The sequence below is a fragment of the Aquarana catesbeiana genome, linkage group LG04 (genome assembly GCF_042186555.1).
Source record: "Aquarana catesbeiana isolate 2022-GZ linkage group LG04, ASM4218655v1, whole genome shotgun sequence".
Classification (NCBI taxonomy): Eukaryota; Metazoa; Chordata; class Amphibia; order Anura; family Ranidae; genus Aquarana; species Aquarana catesbeiana.
Genome location: NC_133327.1, coordinates 635,058,947 through 635,083,216, shown reverse-complemented (window position 1 = coordinate 635,083,216; position 24,270 = coordinate 635,058,947). Strand labels below are relative to the sequence as shown.

General features: G+C 45.7%; 1 protein-coding gene across 1 annotated transcript in view; it reads right to left on the bottom strand.

Annotated features, from left to right (window-relative positions):
• USH2A (usherin) overlaps nt 1-24,270 on the bottom strand; it is a 1,400,924-nt gene that overhangs the window by 805,031 nt on the left and 571,623 nt on the right. The window contains exons 24-26 of the mRNA XM_073628975.1: nt 2,090-2,216; nt 1,759-1,860; nt 356-544 (exon numbers count right to left, since the gene is read on the bottom strand). Coding sequence (XP_073485076.1) covers nt 356-544; nt 1,759-1,860; nt 2,090-2,216 — 418 coding nt within the window. The remainder of the gene's footprint in view (nt 1-355; nt 545-1,758; nt 1,861-2,089; nt 2,217-24,270) is intronic.

The window sequence follows — 24,270 nt, the reverse complement described above, 5'->3', positions numbered from 1 at the left end:
CACAGCCCTATTGTGTTCTGATGCTGGGGGGCAAGCAAGGGGAGCCATCCCAGCCAGTGGAACATAATGATTACTGCTAGTGGCTATGACCGCCAGCAGTAGTTGCATGCCAAAAATCTGACAGGCTGGTTGTACACAAGTCAATCAATAGATCGACTTGGTTACAATTAGCTTGCCCAATCATGGGTCGAAATTTGGCTGGTCCCTGGCAAATTTCGATCCATGTATGGCCCGGCTTAAGACACTCTAACAATGACAATGATGATGACAACTCTGGGTAACACAAACTGTTTTTCTTTCACTTTCTTTTAGCTGCTTATTTACTTAAAAGCAGAAAACGTGTCATTTATATTACCAAAGCCCAGGAAATGTGCTCCATCATCTGAAGTCTCTGGACATCCTTCCCACTTCTCATAGACATTGTGTCTTTCTTCTGCCATATCCCAGTCCAGCAGGTCCCATTCTTCTGTAGAGCTGTCACGGCTCTGTATATATATGTCACCAAGGCAGCCAACAAAACTCTTCCAAACAATTTCAGTGTCACCTAAGATATAAAAACAACCTGTATTCCACTATGCTCATGGAAATCTCTTAAACAAAAAAGTCTGTCCTTTCCACCCTCAGTACCTAACCAGTATTTCCTCTCTTGTTTCTCCAGTGCAGCATTGGATAATAAGAGAGAGTTCCTCTGGAACGCTATGCGAGTTGTCTTATTCCTTACAGCAACTTCTGGCACCTACATTCCCAAGCACATGCACACCTGGGATCCATAATCAAAGTCTTACTCACAAAATCCAAGTACAGCTGTCTGACACCCAGCCTCCATGCGACACTCCCCAGTGAGGAAGAAAAGGTCCTTCTCCAGACGAGTCTCTGCAGGTGATACCCTCCAGCAAATGTCTCTCAATCAGATCGCCTTCAGGCCATCAGCGATGCAAATACTGAGGCCCAAACAGCAACTTCAGTACACAGGCTGCCTACCAGCCCAGGAATGCCAACTCCAGGATAACACCACTCTGGACAAGCTTCCCAAACACTTATCTTCTCCCAGCCACCTTCTGTGTGCCTCCTCCCAGGGATTGGCTGAGGTCAGATGAATATTCATAACTTCAGTGGCTGACCCTGCCAGCTATTTATGGAAGCTTCTTCCAGAGGCAGGCAGGAGCAAGCAACCACCAAGCTTAGAGAAAGCTGACTAGTCCAAAGAAACAGATTGCTAATCCATTCAGCCAAAAACTAAATTTAGCCTGACGAGGGTGCTACAGAATAAAGACCATTCTGGGCACTTATTAGTGGGTTGTGGGTACAAGGACCATCTGTAAAAGCCTCTGTATGGATTGAGAGCTACCAGCTACAATAATGAACTAAAAATAATAAAAATTAATGAATAAATGCTAGGACACATCCCAGCAAACCTTTACCTAAAGTCCCACCTCTTCTCCTTACATGAGATACCCAGGCTTGCCAAGGGCAGCTGAAGATCTCTCACATGTGCTCAGTTTTGGTATTGCTAAATATCTCAATATTTTGGAATGCTATACCTATAGAATGCCGCAGGAACCACTTTACAGAGGCACCCTGAGTGCAGCTTTCACATGTTTACAAATCTATCCAACAGAGACCTCTGTTTTCATCATAGAGGTGGATTACAACTAGGTCACCTTTGCTGGTTAGCAGGGCTATGTGGTGACTCAATAAGATGACATCATATTTTACCCCGGAATGACAATCATATACTGTATGTATGCAAGTTCTTACCTGTGTCATCTCTTTCTATTGAAAAGTGCCTTGGGAGTCCTCCAATATATACACCAGTGTTATCACCAATCACTGTACCAGCACTAGATGAGGAGCCAAAACCTGGAGAAAGAGATTAAGAGACACAAGTTCCTCTGTTGGTGTCCGCTTGGATAAAATGATGTAGGCATACAATTATTTGCAACACAACATGTTACAATGCATGGCAATGTGTCACAATGTGCTGGTATGCACACTATATTGTGTGCCCACTGGTGTGAATGGGCACAGATCCATTTTTTCCAGTATAATTTGGAACATTTTGCCATCTCTCTCAGAGATGTGACTCTACCTGTATACTTCCCATCCACAATTATGTATCCCGTGTTTTGGCTCCTTCTGACAATAACCTCATGCCATTTGTTGTCATTGTAGACTTTATTGCCATTGTTCGTGGGTGTTACAGCCACTGCTGAGTCCTGACCAATAGAAAAAAAATTAAATCAATGAAAAAAAATCATTTTAATACAATCTTTATTCTATATCTCAATTTGCATATATTTGTTTAAATGACCATAGTGAAACACGTATGTGTATTTTCCAATGTTCAGACATTTCTTGGATTTAAGGCTGAACTACAGGCAAAGTAATGCAGCCTTGTATTTATTAACCACTTCAGCACCGGAAGGATTTACCCCCCTTAATGACCAGGCCATTTTTTGCGATATGGCACTGCGTCGCTTTAACTGACAATTGCGCGGTCTTGCGATGCTGTACCCAAACAAGATTGATGTCCTTTTTATCTCCCACAAATAGAGCTTTTTTTTGGAGGTTTTTGATCACATCTGCGGTTTTAATTTATTTCTCTATAAACAAAAGCAAACACCCCAACGTATAATCTATGAGGCATAATGAGTCTTTTGAACTTTTCATTTTTTTTCCAGAAGTTTTTGGAAAATGTGGAAAAAAAATTAAAATGATTTTTTTTTACACAAAGTTGTCCATTTTTAAGATATTTCTAACACATAGCATGTACATAGCAAAAATGACAACCCAAAATGAATTCCGCTACTCCTCCTGAGTATTGCGAGACCACATGTGTGAAACTTTTACACAGCCTGGCCACATACAAAGGCCCAACAATGAAGTCGCACTTTCAGGCGTTCTACAAGCATAAATTGCACATATCCTTTCTCAACCACCTATTACACTTTTGAAGGCCCTGGAGTACCAGGACAATGGAATTGTCCACAAAATTACCCCATTTTGGAAAGCAAACACCCCAACGTATAATCTATGAGGCATAATGAGTCTTATGAACGGTTCATTTTTTTCCAGAAGTTTTTGGAAAATGTGGAAAAAAAATGAAAATGCATTTTTTTTACACAAAGTTGTCCCTTTATAAGATATTTCTAACACATAGCATGTATATAGCAAAAATGACACCCCAAAATACATTCTGCTACTCCTGAGTATGGCTATACCACATGTTTGAGACTTTTACACAGCCTGGCCACATACAGAGGCCCAACAGTGAAGTAGCACCTCCAGGCATTCTAGCAGCATTAATTACACATATCATTTTCTGACTACCGATCACATTTTTGAAGGCCCTTCATATTTCTAACACATAACAGATACATACCAAATAACAAAAGATTACCTGTGGTTTTAAAAGTGCAGTGGTCCACAGAGGAGAGCATCGGTCCAGGCAGCAGGCAGGAATGAGGTCAGTGACAGCAAAAGCAATCATCCAGGCAGCAGGCAGGAAGACTGTCCATAATTCAGTAGATACTGTCAGCACAGCCAGAGCACAGCCAAAGTACAGGTCCAGGTAGCAGGCAGAGGTGTCCTGGCAGAAATACTGTCCATAGTTCGTACAGGCAGAGATACTGTAAGCACAGCCAGAGCACAGCCAAAGCACAGCCAAAGTACAGGTCCAGGTAGCAGGCAGAGGTGTCCTGGCAGAAATACTGTCCAAAGTCAGTAGAGGCAGCAGGCAGATATATGGTCAACACAGCCAAATTATTGGTCCAAGCAGCAGGAAGAAACATGGTCCATAATGTCATAGGTCATTACAGGCAGCAATATGTTCAGCACAGCCAAAGTATTGGTCCAGGCAGTAGGAAGGACCATCAAGCTTAGGGCCAGGGGGACAGGGGTAGAGGCTTCTCCCACCCAAATCGCTTTGAAGCCTCCGGGCAACCAGACCCTGTTCTGGGAGCACAGGAAACGAAAAACTGGTTTTCTCTACTCAGAACGCTATTCTGAAGCCCCTCACACATGTGAGACCCCTGTGTACAGAAGTAGATGGCCAAAAGATCAGTCCAAGTGGCAGGCAAAAACATGGTCGATTAACAGGCCAAGGTCGGTGCACGTGGAAGTCATAAACATGGTTTAAATCGGCAGGCAGAGGCATCGTCGGTAAACAGGCTGAGGTTGGTGCACGTGGAAGTCAGAAACGTGGTTTAAATCGGCAAGCAAAGACATCGTCGGTAAACAGGCCAGGGTCAGTTAATTAACATGGTAGCAGGAAAATGGGGAAATGGCAGTCTGTTAATAATAAGGGGAACTAATATTGGATGGATGTATGATAATTTTTGAAGCAATCTCTGATGCACAGGCCAGGTTGGGAGGGACATTGGGGACAATAATAGCTGGTATCTCTTCTTACTCCTCCACTGCTGCATACACGGCATTTCTTTTGGCGTCTTCTTCCAGATTCTGTGGGGGGAATGTGATAGGGAAAGTGTTGCTCGTGAAGTCGACTCACGCTATCAGAACGAATGCTTACTGGGGCGGGACTTTGTTGGTAAATGAGGGCAGTGACGATATCTTCAATATACTTCAGGTAGGTGATTTGTTGGTTTTGAGTTGCTTTTCGGTAGCAGACAAACGAATTAAAAAGGGCCATGTGAAACAGGTGAAACGCAACTTTCTTATACCAATAACGGGACTTTCTGGTTGATAAATAGGGCTGTAGCATCTGATCGTTTAAATTCACCCAGCTCCCATGTACATATTATAATCGTGGACACATTCGGGCTTTACAATGGGGCCGCCTCTTCTTTGGGTCTCCACCACGGTGTCATTGTGGATGGTAGAGAGGATGTGGACATCTTTCTTGTCCCTCCACTTCATGGCCAACACCTCTTCGTTCCTCATGAATGCCGATTCTCTGTTTTGCAATTTTTTGGTCAACAAATTTTGTGGGAATCCCTTCCGTTTTTTTTTAAAGTACCGCAGGCCGGGGTTTTTTTACTATAAAGGTGATGAAAAAGGGGCAGGCTGGTATAATAGTTGTCGACATATAAATGGTATCCTTTGTCGAACAGGGGGTATGCCAGCTCCCAGACAATTTTACCACTGGTTCCAATATATGTGGGGCAATCATGGGGCTGGAGCTGGAAGTCTTTGCCTTCGTAGATCCGGAATGTGAAGACATATCCAGTGGCTCGATCGCATAATTTATTTAATTTCACCCCATACCTGGATCTCTTGCTTGGTATATACTGCTTGAAGTGCAGTCGGCCAGTGAAATGTATGAGGGACTCGTCCACACAAATTTTTTGGTCTGGGATAAAAATGTCTCTAAATCGCTGGGAAAAGGAATTGATTAGGGGGCGTATCTTGTACAATTTGTCGTGGTTGGGATGATCTCGGGGAGGGCACTGTGAATTGTCATTGAAGTGGAGAAAACGCATAATCATGTCGTATCTTGTCCTGGACATGACAGTGGAATATATGGGCATGTGTTGGATGGGGTTGGTGTACCAATATGCATGGACTTTGTTCTTTTTTGTAAGCCCCATATTGAACGTAAGGCCCAAAAATAATTTAAATTCGTCCAGTGTTAGACGTCGCCACTGGAACATGTGGGCATAGGAAGAATTGGGGTTGGCAGCAATAAATTGGGATGCATATAGGTTAGTATGATCCACCATATTCTGCAGCAAATCTTGAGGGAAAAATAAAGAAAAATAATCAAATTGAGAAAAACTTGTAGTGTCGGGCTGCATACCTGGCTGTGCAGTGAAAGGGGGGATGATAGCGGATCCTGAGTTGGCAGGCAACCATAAGGGGTTTGCCAGGGCATCGGGAAGGTAGGACTGGGGCTGGGTTCTTCGGGCTGGGCGTGTGATTCCAGTGCTTGTACTGGGCTCCTCTTCCTGGGGTCTGGCGCTGCTGGTGGTGAGCAGATCTCCTGATCTTGGTCCTGATCTTGGTCCTGATCTCGGTCCAGATCTCGGTCCTGATCTCGGTCCTGATTTCATTCTTTTGGGAGGGATGGTTTCCTCCGAGGACTCGGACTCCGATCCACTATCCTCCACTGGCTCGTATTCTGAACCAGAATCGGATGATGTGAGCTCCCTGCTGCTCTCATCATCCGACATGGTAAGAAGGGCATATGCCTCCTCAGGTGTGTAAACCCTTTGCGACATTATTGGTAGTGCTTTTTGGCGGGCCTATGTAATGATACTGCTGGCGGTAGTGGTGGTACCAATGTGGTATTAGTGGCGGGCCTGTGTGGCGGTACCGATTGCGGTACAGGTGGAGGTACGGGTGGTGGTGGCACCGATCGTGGTACAGGTATCAGTACGTGTGGTGGTGGCGCTACCGATGGTGGTATGGGTGGCAGTACTGGTAGCAGGCCTGTGTAGCGGGCCTGTGTGGTGGTATAGATGGTGGGCCTGATAGCGGAACTGGCAGTGGTACCGATGGCGGTACTGGTAGCCTGTGTGGCGGTACTGATGGCGGTGGGCCTGATTGCGGTACCGATAGTGGGCCTGAATGCAGGACTGGCTGTGGTACCGATGGCCGTACTGGTAGCCTGTGTTGCGGTACCAATGGCGGTACTGATAGCGGTGGGCCTGTGACAGATGATTGACAGATGGGCTGATTGATTGGGTGACTGACAGATGGGCTGATTGGCTGGGCTGATTGATCAGATGGGCTGATTGACAGATGGGCTGACTGACAGATGGGCTGATTGACAGATGGGCTGACTGACAGATGGGCTGACTGACAGATGGGCTGACTGACAGATGGGCTGACTGACAGATGGGCTGGGCTGTGTGACAGGTCCTCTTTATTGGGGGGGGGGTCGTGTTGTGCACAGTATACAGTATACAGACAGAACACTACACTGATCTCACTTACTGATCCCTGCTCTCTCCTCACACGATCGGTGTGTGAGGAGAGAGCAGAGATCAGATGGTAACTGCTCCTCTGTTTACATTTGTGACCGGCTGTGATTGGACACAGCCGGTCACATGGTAAACAGCCAATTTCATTGGATGTTTACCTTGATCGGGAAAGCGCTGTGTCCAAGGGACACCCGCCTTCCTCGATCCCTGCCCTGCACTCCTCCTGTGCCCTGCACTTGTCCTGTGCACGCCGCCGAGTTTGTTGACATGTGATTGGCTGTGACGTTGACACAGCCGATCACGTGGTAAACGGCCAAAATCACTGGCTGTTTACCGTGATCGGGAAAGAGCTGTGTCCGAGGGACACATGCCATCCCCGATCGCCGCGCTGCGCGCCCCCGCGGGTGCGCTCTAGGGGGTTATCCTGCTGGACATCATATGACGCCCAGTCAGGAAAACACAACCACCTCCCGGCCGTCATCTGCTATGGGCCGGGCGGGAAGTGGTTAAGTGGTTAATACACCAATATAATTTTTATTTTTAAATGTGAGTAGTCTAAGTCTCTTAATCTCTTGGTGCTGGCCGCATGCAAATATGCGGCCTCTCGGTGGGTCTTGGTGCCGAGCCGCCGCATATTTGCGTGCATTAGTGCAAACACACCTGTGCCGAAAGCGTGCGCCCTGCACCCCCCTGGCACTGTTACCAGCGGCTCTTGATCGCTGCTGGTGATTGGGAGCTTTCCGATCATGTGACCACCGTGACAGCCAATCACGGTGGTCACATGATCATAACCTCGCCCCACCTCCCAGCATCCTAACACATATATTAACCACGGCTCCAAGGGGTTAATATGATTTTGCATCGGCCTCTTTCAAACCCCTGTATAGCATAGTAAATTAAATTATAGTATAGTAAATGCTGTGAGAAGGAGAAGCAGCCAATCAGTTGTACTGTAGTGCACATGTGCTAACAATGAACATGCTTTTGGAAAGACAGAACAAAGTAACAAAGAGATACGCTTATCAGTCTGCTGCTTCTCTCTTTACTGTCAGTCACAGGCTGCAGAGAAGTGAAAGTAAGGTCTTGTTCACACTTGACTAAATTTCTAAAGCTACGTACACACGATGGGATTTTCCGACAACAAAACCGTGGATTTTTTTCCGACGGATGTTGGCTCAAACTTGTCTTGCATACACACGGTCACACAAATCTTGTTGGAAATTCCAAACGTCAAGAACGCGGTAACGTACGATGAGCCGAGAAAAATTAAGTTTAATAGCCAGTGCGGGCCGCGGCTCTTCTGCTTGATTCCGAGCATGCGTGGAATTTTGTGCGTCTGAATTGTGTACACATGCTCGGAATTTCCGACAACAAGTCTTGTCGGAAAATTTGAGAACCCGCTCTCAAACATTTGTTGGCGGAAATTCCGCCAACAAATGTTCTATGAAGCATACACACGATCGGACTTTCCGACAACAAGCTCACATCAACATTTGTTGTTGGAAAATCCTATTGTGTGTACGGCCCATAACTCTTAACAAATGCTCCTATTGCGTCATAGGCGTGCGCAGGGGGTGTGCCAGGTGTGCCTGGGCACACCCTAATCACTACGTGCAGTGCCGATTTCCCCTATTGCTCGGGCTTCCCCCTCGTGTTGGCCCCTCCACCTTACAGTGCTGCTGGCTTCCCTCCTCTCCTCTACCCCCGGATGCTGCGGGCATACCTCCCAACATTTTGAGATCAGAATGAGGGACACCTACAAATGTATGTAGGCATAGGACACGCCCCTTATCATACCCCCTTAAAGGAGAATTAACCAAAAAAAAAGAAGGTTCAATAAATCCACGGCATTTTATATAAAACTATATAGATTAGACCAAAATTGTTGCTCCAAATTAGGGACAGTCGCTCGAAATCCGGGACAGTTGGGATCTATGGCTGCGAGGGATGTTACAGGATGGAGTGTGGGAGAAGGGGCTAGTAAATATGTCATTTACCAGCGGCTTACATTTCTAAATGAACACAGTGAACACACTCACTCACTGTGTTCATTCATAACTGAAGCATAGTAAACTGTGTTTTACTATGCTTCAATTTGTAAATGAACAGGTTCTCCTCAGCACAGAGCACTTCCTATTCATTCACTGTCCCGTGCAGCTGAGGCTACAGAGAAAGGCATGTGTGTTTGAGCTTTGGAGTGCACACCCTAATGCAATAGGCTGCCCACACTTATGTATAGCGTTAATGCGCTTTAGTATGGGCATTAAACTCGCATTAATGTGCTTTAGTATGGGCTTTAGACTGGTGTTTTACAAGCATTAATAACGCTTTAAAAACGCTTCTGAAATGCCCTATGTGCAGATTTTGAAGCATTTGATGCACGATACGGCACATTAAAACTGCTCCACAAACATTTTTTTTTTAAAAAAGGGAAGTGTCATTACAGGAAATAAACAATGTGAGGTGTGGCTTGTCACGGTGAATATTTCCTGTGCATACTCTATTAGCAGGGAAGGCAGCAACATGGATTCCTTTACTAGGCTTTATCTCATGTTTGGCCTCCTGCAGATGATGCTGATTAGTGATAGGCTCGGGCGTGTTCCGCTCAAACCCGCCAGGAGGCTGTCACTGCACACCACCAATCATAGGCAGTGAGGCATTTCCCGACCGGCAGCTTCACATACACACGATGCCTGTGATTAGCGCTGTGCAGTGCCAGCTTCCTGGAGGGTTCAATCCGAACACGCCCAAGCCCATCACTGATGCTGATCTATGAGTAATTGTCTGAGCAGAGGAAGAGGAGAAGGACATCTAGGTGCTATTGGGTACATCCCTTGTGTCTCAGAGATATTCTAAAGGGCACTTTAGTTACAATTTACTCACCTGCCCTCAGAAGTTGATGTCAGCCATCTTCAAGCAGCACAAACAGGAAGTGCATAGAAGGAAGTGCCTGCAGGACACTCTATGCTCTCCTCTATCATTACAGGGCATTGTTGGACATTATATTCCTCCTTCATGATTTTTTTTAACACTTACCGATCCTAATTTGAACAGTGCAATTGGTCGGAAATTGGATGCAACTTGTCATGCGATTTGACCTGTCAAATCACGTGGCACGTCGCTCCAATGTGAGCGAGGCCTAACCCTCAGGACCCATTTAAAATGGTGAATTTGGTAAAATATCCATTTTCTTTCACCAAAATGGTGGTGCCTACCACCTTTTAAGAGCCAAAAAAGATTTTGTGAATAAGATGCTCATGCTAGATCCTGCTATAGTAAACCTATTTGGATCATCATTGCAATACACATGTTGAGCATTTGCATAAATCTTTTATTTCACTAAAGCAGGGCGCATACAGAATGCTGCAAATCACGAACGCGTTTCATGCTGGATAACGCCTATTCCTGATCTCCAGAGTTCTTCCTTTAAACTTTAAAACTCAATCATCCCTCCCATGGCATATCCCTACTCCAGCTGTCTTTGATCTTGGTCAATTCATTACATTAAATATACAGACAACCCACACTGTTAGAGCCCTTGCACACTGGGGCGGGGGGCGGCGTCGGCGGTAAAACGCCGCTATTATTAGCGGCGTTTTACCGTCGGTATGCGGCCGCTAGCGGGGCGGTTTTACCACCCGCTAGCGGCCGAGAAAGGGTTAAATACCACCGCAAAGCGCCTCTGCAGAGGCGCATTGCCGGCGGTATAGCCGCGCCGTCCCATTGATTTCAATGGGCAGGAGCGGTAAAGGAGCGGTATACACACCGCTCCTTCACCACTCCGAAGATGCTGCTGACAGGACTTTTTTTACCGTCCTGCCAGCGCATCGCTCCAGTGTGCAAGCCCTCGGGGCTTGCACACTGGGATGACAGCAGCGGCACTTTCGGGGCGGTTTGCAGGCGCTATTATTAGCGCAATAGCGCCTGCAAACCACCCCAGTGTGCAAGGGCTCTTAGGAAATAAAACAAAATGTTCCAATGTTGACATTTTGTATTATATTCAGAAACAAAATAACAAGAAAAAACATATTTGTATGCAGGTTTTTGAATGCAAATGTAATATTTTCCAGTGAATTGATCATGATCTACTGACCATAGACCGTTGGTGTGCTCTTTAATTATGAGCAACCATTTTTTGAGTAAGAGCTAACCAGCATGAAATGTGTGTGTAGGGGGGGGGGGGGGGGATGGTTGGGGGCATAACAACAGGTGGCAGAGCTGCAGTTTTAGGGCCCCCCCCCCTCAGCTGACCAACAGAGTTGTACAATTACAGCCCGCTGGGGCTTGTACACATGCTGCAGCTGTGATGCCTTGCTTCATGGCTGTGGCATTTTTAATTCAGGATTGTCATATTTACCAATGCCCTCTCCACCTGTCCAGGGTATCACTGCTACCTCACTCCCAGTAACAGTATGGGGGGTCCTGCTGTGCATCTAGCATGGACCCCATGCGTGCACTATACTTGTTTGCTTCCGCTTGTTTGCTCCCCCTCCTCTGCTACATTTGGCACCTTTTGGGGGGAGGGGGAAGCGGATTCCTGTCAAAACCAGGTACCCGCTCCCACTTCCGCGTAAGATCGCCGCAATCATTGTGCGGTGATCTATGTAATTTCCAGCACCTCCTCCTTCCCCCCGCTGTCTTCTGGGAGACACACAGGTCCCAGAAGATGGTGGGACCATTCAGAAAGCTCAGCGCGACTCACGCATGCGCAGTAGGAGACAGCAGGCTGTGAAGCTGCAAGGCTTCAATTCCTGTTTCCCTTAGTAAGGATGCTGACGCCTGCACCCGGAGCCCAGTAGTGTATTTAGGTTTTGTGCTGCCCTAGGCCTGACTAAGCTCGTACACCCCCTAATTTAAATATGACCCACCCCTTCCTGTCAAGGCCACGCTCCTTTCTGTTTAAGTCCTGAAATTTTCGAGTGGGGACACTAGTTCTGAGGGCCTGGGGGGGATAGATTCCCTCTCACTTCCTGTTTGGATATGGGGCAGGAAGTGAAGGGAAATCTCTGTAATGGGACAGGGATGGTAAAAAGTAAACTGACAGAGGCTATAAACTTCCCTTATTCTATCCAAAATAGAATAAGTTCTACTTTAAGCAGAAATTTCTGATAATTTTATGGAGAGGACTAAGAAGATATAACTATGCCTATGGTGCAGCAGAAAACATAGCACAGTGAGGAAGGTTTGTGGTCCAGGATGATAGGACAGTCAAAATTAGAAGCCCCCCCCCCCCTACAGTTGCGGAAGGCCGGCCTTCCGCATACCGGAAGCAGTGCGGCCGCTTTATGGGGGCGCTAGACTAATTTGCCTCTCAGCCCAGTCCGCCCCATAAGACTGGTGCTATACTAACAGTGTGGCACAAGCCAGCGGGGACTTTTCCCGTGCTGCTCTAGGCCTGGGTCTTGTCAGCCTAGGCCAGGATACAGTGTTGCCGGAGCCAATGGATAGGTTGGCTGAAGTGCTGACATCACGGGATTCCAGGACAGGTAAGGGTCCTTATATTAAAAGTCAACAACTACAGTATTTGTAGCTGCTGACTTTTATTTTTTTTTCCCCAGGCTGGAACTCTTCTTTAACTCTTTCTCTTCCGTACCTGTGCACAGGTTGAGGGCCCCGGTGATACAGATCTGCTCCGATTGTTATGGGAGACGAATCACTGCTGAAGGAGTGTGAGCAACATTTACCTTGCTGCAAGAGGCTATCTCACCTGCCATATGTATAAGCTTAAAGCAGAGGTCCGCTGAAAAAAAAATATTAAAAGCCAGCAGCTACGAATGCTGCAGCTGCTGACTTTTAATATATGGACACTTACCTGCCCAGGGAGCCGGCGATGTTGGCAGCCGAAGCCGATCCATCCTTCGGCTCTGGGTTGCTACCGTCGCCATCCTCGGTAAGGGTTCCCTACTGCGCATGCGCGAGTCACGCTGCGTGTCCTCTCAGGTCCCTGCTGTGTTCTGTGTCCCACAGAATACATCGGTGGAGGAGAGTGTAGGCGCCGGAAGTGGCGTAGGTCACCGCAAGCACCACGGTGATCTATGCCAGGAAGTGGGAGCAAATACCTGTATTAGACAGGTATCTGCTCCCTCCATCCACCTGAAAGGTGCCAAATGTGACACCGGAGGGGGGGAGGAATCCAAAAAGTGGAAGTTCCATTTTTGGGTGGAACTCCACTTTAAAGGGATAGTTCACCTTTACCACAAAACTACCTATACAGATAAAAACAAACTGTGCAGCTCTGACTAAAGTTGAATAAAGCCCTTGCTATAGATGTAGGCCATTTACGCCATGAAGCTTGATTGGAATACTCCCAGGACATTGCTAAGTATTCCCAGGATGTTGCTAAGTGAGGCCTAGTCATCACTGCTCACCTCCACCATCACAGGAGTGAGCTCTCAAATGCTGAGCTCAGAGCTACTGCATCAGGGGAGAGAAAGAGTATGTGAGGGGCTTTTAATCAGAGGAAGAGCTCACTCCTGTGATGGTGGAGGTGAGCAGTGTCAGTGATGACTAGCAGTGGCCTTGGGGCGAGGCAGGCTAAGGGGGTCTGGAGCCCCGAGTGGCCCCCCAAAAAGCCCCGGGTCTCCGGCATTCATCATTGTATTATTAGACCCGAGCCCGAGCGGCCGCATACAAAGACTCAGACTAGAGTCGGACTGTCACTGACTGTCTCACTCAGCGCAGCCAGCGGAGATCAATCCGACTCTGAGCGCAGCTTAGTGACATAACAAGTCCTGCCTCCTGGACCCGGTAATGATGGTTGTCACACTGGTCCAATGCCGGGACAGCGGGACGTGTGACGTCCATCATAGGCACCGCCAGGTCTAGAAGCGGGAATGACACTGCGGTCGCACCGAGCACTATGAGATCCCCTCTCGGCGCTCGCTCTGTGTAAATGGGCCGGCCGCGGATGGCTCTCCTATCCTGGCTCTGGCTGCCTGGTGTGTGCAGCCTGCTGTCTGTGAGTGGTCATGAATGGGATAGGCGTGCCACACACTACAGGTAAGGCTGAGCTGCAGCCTGCAGGAGTGTCAAGAGGTCACCTGAAGTCTGACGTGGAAAAGTCAGGTAGGTTAGTATATGTGTCAGGTAGGTCAGTGTAGGTGTCAGGGGGGTTAGTGTAGGGGACTGATAGGTCAGTGTAATGGTCAGGTAGGTCAGTGTAATAGTCAGGAAGGTCAGTGTAGGTGTCAGGGGGGTTAGTGTAGGGGTCTGGTAGGTCAGTGTAATGGTCAGGTAGGTCAGTGTGTGTGTCAGGTAGGTCAGTTTAGTGGTCAGCATTAATGGGCACTGGTGAGCTGGGCAGCAACCAGCAGGTGAGCCCGGTGCCGGGCTTGGTCTTCGGGCAGAAGCCCCTGGTCTTTTTCCCACCTAGCAACGCCCCTCATGACTAGGCCTCACTTAGCAACATCCTGGGAGTAGTCCAGTCAGGTTTCATAAGGTATGTAAATGGCCTACACCTATAGCAAGGGTATTATTCATGTCTAGAGCTGCACAGTTTGTTTTTATCTACAAACATCCTTTACCTGTATAGGCAGGTTCTTTGTAAAGGTGAACTATCCTTTTAACGACAGGCTGCTGTAAAAACCCTTTGTTACTGTTGGTAACCAATTGTATCTTGACACTGTATTAGCTTGTGTACTAATGTCTTCATACCCCAATATGTTTAGTGACCTGAGCTGTAGACTATATGTACCAATTACTTGCATTACACCTCTTTAGTAACTTCAGACCAGGCAGAGGCAAAGTTTCAAACATTTTACTTATAGAATAAATGAACATGACAAAAACAATCGATAGTCCAAGATAAAGTGTAAACATTCCCTAACATCCCTAGTCCCTAACTACAGGCTTGTGGCTGCCCCAGCATACCTACACAGAAAAGCGTCCATGTTTTGGTTGAGTCCGTGTGTGGAGTTTAGCTCCAGTTTTGGCAGGACACGGCCATCCACACTCTGACAACGGCACCAGGCAGAGCATCCCTGTCTGTGTGTGGTAATCCCCCCTTCCCAGGATCCGGGCCATTCAGACTCTGGCAACAACATCAGGCAGAGCATCCCTCTCTGTGTGTGGAAATTCCCCAGGATCTGGGCCCTCATTCATTTTATAGCACACAGGACCGGAGAGTCGGACTCAAGAAACCTACCAAGAAAAACCGTAGATACTAACGCACAGTCCCAACCAGTGGCGGCTGGAGGCTTCTTGCAGACGGGTGCAGGTGTACCAAGAATGTCACTTCCATTGCATATTCTGATTGGTAGCGGTATTCTGATAGAACACCTTCACGCCTGAGCTAAGGGCAAATGGATTCCAGGAAGTAGATGCTACATGAATCATCTGCCCTTACTCAAAATGGCCGTGGCTAGAACTGCTAGGGGGTGTTTTTAAAAGTGGAGACATGGATGGATGGGTGAGTTTGCTTTGAATATTAACAATGACATAAATAGTGTTTTCAGTTTGTAAAAAACAGTTACGGATAAAAGGATCTTCACCCTAGAATAAAAATAAATACATAAATAAAGTCAACCGCTTCAAATACTGTAGCTGCCAACTTTTAATAAAAGAACACTTACCTGTCCAGGAAATCAGCGCTGTTCCTGTCATCCGAGAAGAAGTGGGAGCAGGTGCCTATCAAAAACAGGTGCCCCCACCCAAAAAAAAAAATTGAATGTGCCAAATTTAGTAGAGGAGGATGGGAGGAGGGCATAAAGCGGAACTTCTTCTTTAGCCTAGGTTGACAAATATGCTGCACCGCATTGCAATCACACTGTGTTTGCGATCTGCTGTGGGTGTCAATTGACTCCCAAACTAATAACAAATGCAGTGTGGTTTGCCTGCACTGGATTGCATGGTACAAAAAAAAATCATGTGATCTGGTTGCGATGCGGCTCCAAAAAAAGGTGCCTGCACTTCTTTGGTGTCATGTGGTGGAATTTGAGCCCCTATAAAGAGGTTGTAAACCTCCAAAAAAAAAATCCAGCAAGACACTTTCCTAATGTGCTATTATGCATCGCATACTTGCCTTAAAACTACTTGCCTTAAAACAGCGACCGCACACCGCTGTCATGGCCGACATCTTACTTCCGGGCTTGCGGGCTTTGGTGCTGTGATTGTCTGGCGCTGCGATTACGTCACTCCCGCGTATGCGCGCAGGAACCACTGGTCATAGCACAGGCCCTGAAGAAATGGCACGGGTGGCTGTTTCTTCAAAGTGCATGTGCCAATGACATAATCGGCGCAGTATACAGTAAATATCTCCTAAACAGTGTAAGCTTGAGAGATATATACAGTACCTATAGGTAAGCCTTATTATAGGCTTACCTTATAGGTACAAAGAAGGGGAAGTTACTTCCTCTTTAAAATGAATGGGCTCAAACTGCACTGCACTAGGCAGCATGTGAATTACACAGAAATGCGGTGCGGTTCCTGTGCGATTCACATGCGGGGTATAGTGAGGGTGAAGTTCGGTTCCTTGGACCTGCTGTTTGCTAGGAGACACCCACTGGTGGACATTGGAACTGCCACCTTCAGATCTGTGGACCACAGAGCCCCAGCTCAATTCTGCACAATGATGAGCTGGATGTATACCCGGATGTCTCCTGGACCCACCAGGTTTGGTAACTGGGTTCTTTATCCCAAAATTGTAAACAGGAGTGCTGCAGTACTGTATGGTGTTGCCTATCAAAGTGCATCATAGGAGAAACTCTTTTGCGTCAGATTCTTCCTCTGATACTGGTCTCTCTCACTGAACAACAAGCCCTGATATAACGCCGGAAAAAAACTTTGCAAGCACCAAAAAAAAAAAAAAAAAACCTGCAGCTACGAATTAAAAGCCAAACACGTTCAGCCTAAACTGCGGCATTTCCGATACATTTTATCTCCTCTTCAGCCTTATTTAAACATTTGATATTTTACAAACATGCATTTCATTATTGTAGTTTAATAATTAAAACCAGAACTGGTGTCATGCCCAATTAATGTGCCCTGGTATTATGCCTATTAGTTTCTCCATTAGTGAATTCAACAATACTAATGGGATTATGAGCATGAGATGCTAATTGGGCGTGACATAAGGAACTGGCTTACTTCTTGGCATACCCTTGCTAATGATGAAATTAATGAGCATTTTATTAAATGCTGTCTCATCAAAGTGTCCTTAGTTAGCGTTAAAATTGTTACAAATGATGCAGCATTCCAAATGTTGCATTGAGTACGTGAAGAAGATTTCTCACTCTTAAGCCTCTTACACACGATCGGATTTTCCGCAGACAAAGCAGACTTTTGTCCAAAGGGCGTGTGCCGTGAACTTGTCTTGCATGTAAACGGTACACAATTGTCTGCCAACAAACACAAACGTAGTTACGTACTAGACATACTACGAGCCGATAAAGAGGAAGTTCAATTGTCAGGCGCCACCCTTTGGGCTTCTTCTGCTAATTTTTTGTTAGTAGTATTTTGGTGAGTGTTGATTCGCTCTTTTCATTTCGTGCTTTTCAGTTCGTTTCTGAACGGCCGTTCGTCAACCAGACATGTTGCGGAATCGGAGGAGATTACGTGTTATTTATTATTGGCCTTGGAGTTATTGCTTTGACCCAAGTCCAGTCCAGGAACAGGAGGAGGAGGAGTTCTTGTACCAAAAATTGGTTGCTTTATTAATCATGACCAATTATGTCATATGCCTTTGCTGCGGGAGCTCCAGGAGAGTCATCTGGATGATTTTGGAAATTATCTCCGGATGACAGACCCCTGCTTTCACCAACTCTTGGCATTGTTGACCCCCATATTAAGAAGCAGGACACATGCATGAGGCTTTTATTTTATTTTTTGGTTGAATAATGATTTGATTTTGTATATTTTCTATATTTTTGGATGCATAGAATGCACTTTTTAGTTAAGTTCTATTGGCAGACAGCATGTCTAATTTTATTTGTTTTCTTTTTTTAATGCACAATAAAAAAATTGTGTAGAATAATACTTGTACATGTACAATACATGTAAAATTAACAAGGGATACCAACATAGTTGTATCATTGATCTTAAAAACAATGGGATAATGGTGTTTTGGTAACTTGACCAAAAACAAAAACAAACAAACATAATAATATTATTCTTGATATCACTAGAAGTTAAAAGCCTTTTAAAATACATTCGGCAGAACTCCATCAGTATCACCAGCAAAGCAGCTTCATTATTATACTATTACTGCTGCATTTCGACATTTCATAATTTGCTGCGTCACGAATGTTAATTCTCCATTACAAATGCTAGTTTACAAGACCGACCGTTTCTGGCTCATCCTTGCTTCCGAGCATGCGTGTTTGTACTTTGGACTTTTGTATGACGGACTTGTGTACACACGCTCAGAAAATCCGACAACAGACATTTGTCCGTGGAAAATTTATAAGACTGCCATCCAACATTTGTCTGCGGAAAATCTGATAACAATCGTCCGATGGAGCGTACACACGGTCGGATTTTCCGCCAACAGTCTGTCATCACACAATCCCCGGTGGAAAATCCGATTGTGTGTACGAGGCTTAAGATTCACTCGTTAGGCCCTATAATGTGTTGTTTCAGAAACTGTCAGGTGTGCACAGGTTCACTGACAGCTAAGAGACAAGTCACACTGCAATACAAAGAGATGGTGACAGGAAGTGTTGTTACAGAACGCAGAGTGGGAACAATAGTAAAACGCAACCGAAAACAGCAAAAGGCATCAGAAATAACTGAAAATGTACAAAAATAATAGGGCCAATTTTAGGTCTTTTTAGGCCCCTTTCACACTTACATACTGATCGGGTCTGTCTGTTCGTTTTTTCAGGCGGACCCGATCTGACCATCCATAGCTCTCTATGGAACGGTGAACGTTACACGTCGCCATCCGATCCGCTACAACAAATCCGGCAGATCGGATGACAGTCAGATGTAAACGGACAGGCGGTTCGTTTCCATCTGACCGACCTATAGAGAACAGCGGGCTCTGTCTGTGTCTGGTCTGAATAGTGGAGTGGACATGGACCTGTCATCTGCCTGCTCAGCAGGGGTCAGCTTCCCCACTGAGCAGGCAGATCCCCTTCACGGAGTCCACCCCATCTGGAAGGAGCCTTAGACCTTGCCATCCTCTAAAGAGTGATCTGTGGTGGAACACTTTTTAGAGGGGGATATAGCAGCGGCTGGCAGGTATTTAGGAGGTTCTACTATTTTGTCCTGATGCTGGTTTATTTTTTATTTTTTTAATCTATAATTGCCAAACAGCAATATTACATTGCGAGACTGCGCCACAAATGCAAGCCAAGAGTTCGGCTCACGGTTGCAGTGCGGCTGCACTGATTTAAATGGGCGAGTTTGACAGGCTATGCAACTTGAGGTTAAAATGCTGTGGGCATGAAGCAAAGCATTGCGGCCATGGGATGTGTACAGCCCTTTTAGTCTGTAATGTAAGCATTTGGGTGGGCGACTGTGGGGGGTCTAAAACCATGGCTCAACCTGCCTGTTTTTACTGTACCTTTCAATGAGAAAGAGCCTTTAAAGTGGATGTAAACCCTCACATATACCCAGTGCAGTGACTGGCTTCAGGTGATACACAGAGATGAAACAAATCCTTCTACATAAGTTGCGCCTGTTTATCTGCAGTATTCCTTCCTCTACATCTGTTCAAATTCCAGAATTTATAAAGCTTATGTGAGGTGTCAGAAAAAAAGAGGGCAGGGAGATGGAATTCCACTCTGCAGAGCTCAGTGAGGAGAGTTCCTAGAGCTGATTAGAGGGAAGGGACACACTTCCTTGTGGCTTCACAGCCTGTTTCCTACTGCGTATGCGTGAGTTGCTCTGCGCCTTGTAAATGGTCCCATGGTCTTCTGGGACCTGTGATGTGTTCCAGAAGACTGTGGGGGGAGGAGGGGGTCCGAACTTCCGGCTCAGTTTGCCACGACGATCTGAGCTGGAAGTGGGAGCGGGTACTTATCAAAATCAGGTACGAGTTCCCCCCCAAAAAGTGCTAAATATGGCAATGGAGGAGGGGGAGGGTGCAAACAAGCAGAGCTTTCTCTTTTGGGTGGAGCTCCACTTTAAGGTAAAAAACTTTCTTCGTGCAGCCCCCCCCCCCCCCCCCAGACCCACCTTACCTAAAACCCCATTTCAATCCAGCAATGTGAAAGAGAACTGAGGCCCTCTCCCCTCATTGGCTCAGAGACAGCAGCGGGGGAGCCATTGGCTGTTGCTGCTGTCAATTACCTCCAGTGAGGAGGGATTGGGGGGGTGGGGCAAGGCCACGCTCAGTGTGTCAATTGACACATAGAGCCAGATCGGGAGCAAGCATGCACAAGTGCCCACATAGCAAGCTTGCTATGGTGGGCACTCAGCAGAGAAGTGGGAGTCAGGCACACCGACAAGGGATCCCAAAAGAGGTGAATGACCAGGCCATTTTTTTTGCTTTTGGAGCTGAGTAACTTTAAATGACAATTGCGCGGTCATGCAACGCTGTACATAAATTAAATTTGGATCCTTTTTTCCCACAAATAGAGCTTTCTTTCGGTGGTATTTGATCACCTCTGGGTTTTTTATTTTTTGAGCTATAAACAAAATAAGACTGACAATTTAAAAAAAAAAAACAAAAAAACAATATTTTTTACTTTCTGCTATAAATCATATCCAATAAAAAGATTTCTTCATTAATTTAGGCCAATATGTATTCTGCTACATATTTTTGGTAAAACAATCCCAATAAGTGTATATTGATTGGTTTGCACAAAAGTTATAGCGTCTACAAATTATGTTATATAGTAAATACTTTTTTTATACTAGTAATGGCGGCGATCAGCGACTTATAGAGGGACTGCGACACCAACTGACACTTTTGACACTTTGTGGGAACCAGTGACACTAATATAGTGATCAGTGCTGAAAATATGTCACTGTACTAATGACGCTGGCTGGGAAGGGATTAAACATCTAGGGCGATCGAAGGGTTAAATTTGCACCTAACCAGTGTTTTTGTGTTTACTGTGTGCTATTTTTACTAAGGAATGTGGTGGATTTTATTCCTTGCTTTGCAGGGAAACAAAATCCAAAACATCCCTGGTGACAGAAAAGAGCTCTGCCTTGTTTACAGAGCTCTGTTCTGTGTCTTTTCTCACCGATCAGCGGGTGCTGGCGGACATCTATTGACCAGCAGCTGCTGATCAGCTTGTTCTGTGTCTAATCACAGCACAGCTGCAGCCCTGGTGGCGCACACCCCCTGCCCAGAAGTACTAGGTACGTGATCCAGCATAGGAGAGCCGTCCTGATGCCGTACTCCTATGTGAGGGGGTCAGCAAGCAGGTAAAGCAGAACTAAAGGCAAAACATTTATTTTTCAATCTGTGTCCCATTGGGGAGATGTCCCTTCACTTCCTGTCCCATAGCCAAAACAGGAAGCGAGGGGAAATCCCTCCAAAGTGAGAGAATCCCAGGGTATCACCAGAACTAGTGTCCCCATTGGAAGATTTCCCTCTATTCTTGTTCTGGGAATAAGACAAGATTTGGGATTGCAAGCAGAGGAAACAGTGCTACTACCCAAATAACATGCTGACAACAGAGCTCCTGGGTGCCCGATCCATAGCCGTTTCACTGAGTAGATAATGAAGAAAGATGATCCGCACACCAGTAGTTGCTCTTAGAAAATCTTCATGTTTATTCCAAAACCACAGTATACAACTGCAGATAAGATCAGTTGATGCGTTTCAGCCTATAAGGCCTTAGTCATACAGCTATGACTAAGGCCTTATAGGGCGAAATGCATCAACTGATTAAACATGAAGATTTTTTAAGAGCAACTACTAGTGTGCAGATCATCTTTCTTCAAGATTTGTGATTTTCTTTCCCCTTCTTTAGTGATAACAGTCAACCGATCAAATAGAATGGGTAAATCTCCTTATGAGGGGCAAAGGAAGCAATAAGAACCAGAAAGGTGTTCCAATCCCTCTCCATTCTATCAAAAAAAAGCCTTTAGTTATACAGTAAAAGAAAAAGTTTTGATTGAAGTCTGAAAAGTTTATGGACCAGTCAACTATGGTATAAGCGTTTACATGCACATAAGCATAGGTGAGATAAAAGCATAGATCATAGGGATGATAAAAGGAAAATAGAAAAAAGTTTTAAAGCAGAAATGGAACGAAAAAATAACGAACGCAATTAAAAAGCTAAAATCTCTCTTCACCTTCACCCTGCAGCCTCATCTCTCATTCAAAACTGACAACTGGGCCAAACTCAGATCTTTCATCCTTATCCAACCTCTTACCACAACATAAGACCTTATACATATCACTTACAAAAAAATCATTTTATCTGTAAAAAATAGCTCCTAGTTTGTTGAAACCTACTAAATACATGGAATCCACCAACTAAGAATTTTCCCATAATAGTAATTTATAAATTACAGTGTCAGTTACAACTTTAGAGCCTCTACCTCCTGGCAAACCAAGAGGTGATAAAGGGCCCACCTGGAAGGTGTACACAGGAAGAGTCCAATGCTGCAAATAATAATGCCGCATACATGCGACCGGACTTTCCTTCAGAATAGACTTCAACGGTCTTTCTGGCGGAGTTCCGATGGAGTTCCGCTGAAACGGACTTGCCTACACATGATCACGACAAAATTCGATCGTTTAAAACACGATAACGTACGATGGGACTAGAAAAAGGAAGTTCAGTAGCCAATAGCTGCCCTTGCGTAGTTTTTGGTCCGTTGGACTAGCATACAGACGAGTGGTTTTCCCGATAGGAACTGATTCCATCGGAAAGATTTGAAACATGTTCTATTTCTAGGTCCGTCAGAATTTTAGAAAGAAAAAGTCCAATGAAGCCCACACACGATCGGAATGTCCGATGGAATGATTCCGTCGGACCTTTTCTGCCGGAAAGTCCAGTTGTGTGTACGCGGCATAACAATACAAAAGGGTCCATCCTACAGTATATCTGTTCAGAGCTTTATTTAGCTATCACCATATCTTTTAGGTCTTGTTTACACTTGTGCATAGCTCCCAACTGTCCCTGATTTCGAGGGACTGGCCCTAATTTGGAACAAAGTCCCTCTGTCCCTCTTTCCTCCTCATTTTTCCCTCATTTTGTTCTGATCTATATAGTTGTATAAAAAAAACACTTTTTATCTTTCAAAAAGTGCTTCCCAGTGCTAAACCTTTCATCCAATTTCTAAATTGTTGCTTTTGTAAATTTCCAAAGCCAATAAAAAGGAATAGTAGTGGTTAAAAAAAGCACTAGCGGATTTAACTAATCGTTTTTGTTTGTATAATTCTTCTTTAAGGGGGAGTGGCAGGGGTTGTGTCCTTTGACTACATTCTTTCGCTAATAGGTGTCCCTTGTTCCCATCTCAAAAAGTTGGGAGGTATGAATTGTGTTGCTTACTAAAGAGTGATCTATGTTGTATCACTGTTTGAAGGGCATTTGACAGGCGGTGAGGAGGTGTTATATCGCCTCCTCGCCTCCTGTTTTAACACCTTAAATCCTGTACCAATGCCCTGCTACTGCGTGCTTTGCATCAGCTAAACAGGTCAGGTTTGGCATATGTACACCTCTCTCCGCTGTCCTTATAGCTTAAAGTGATTATAAACTGTATTTTTTTAAACTAAAATAACAAACATGTCATGCTTACCTGCTCTGTGCAACTCCTTTTTTTGGGCTCCTCGGCTGGTGCCCCAGGCTCCTCCTCTTCGGTGCCCCTATGGAAATCCACTTTTCCTGGGGGCACCCGTGCATGCTTGCTCCCATGCCACCCAGTCTGCGTCTCTTGACACAGACAGGGCGGCTCAGCATTTGATTGACAGCAGTGGGAGCCAATGGCTGCCACTGCTATAAATCGGCCCAATGAAGAGGGAGACAATGATGAAAACCACTGCTCTTGTGCACGTTGCTGGAAGAATAAAGGGGGGGGGGCTCCTGCAGCATAGAAGGTTTTTTACTATAATGCATAGAATGCAGTACTGTAAAAAAAAACCTTGAGGCTTTAGGCTTTAAAGAAGCGGTTTGCAGGACTTTTTTCACCGTCCTGCCAGCGCACCGCTTCAGTGTGAAAGCCCTCGGGCTTTCACACTGAACAAACAGCGGAGGCTGTTTAGGGGCGGTTTGCAGGCGGTATTTTTAGCGCAATACCGCCTGCAAACCGCCCCAGTGTGAAAGGGGTCTAAGGCATAGAGCCTGTGTGGCAGGTAGGGTTGCCACATCATCCCTTTAGCTCTGGTTCACGTTGATGCTACTTTGAATACTTCACTTGAATTAGCGCAATTTCAAAGTAGAAGGTCAGCGTGATTTCAGGTGCTACTTGAAATACATCTGTGTGGCTTCATGCACAGATGTCTATTGAATTTGCACCAGAAATCAGAAAAAGTAGTACAGGA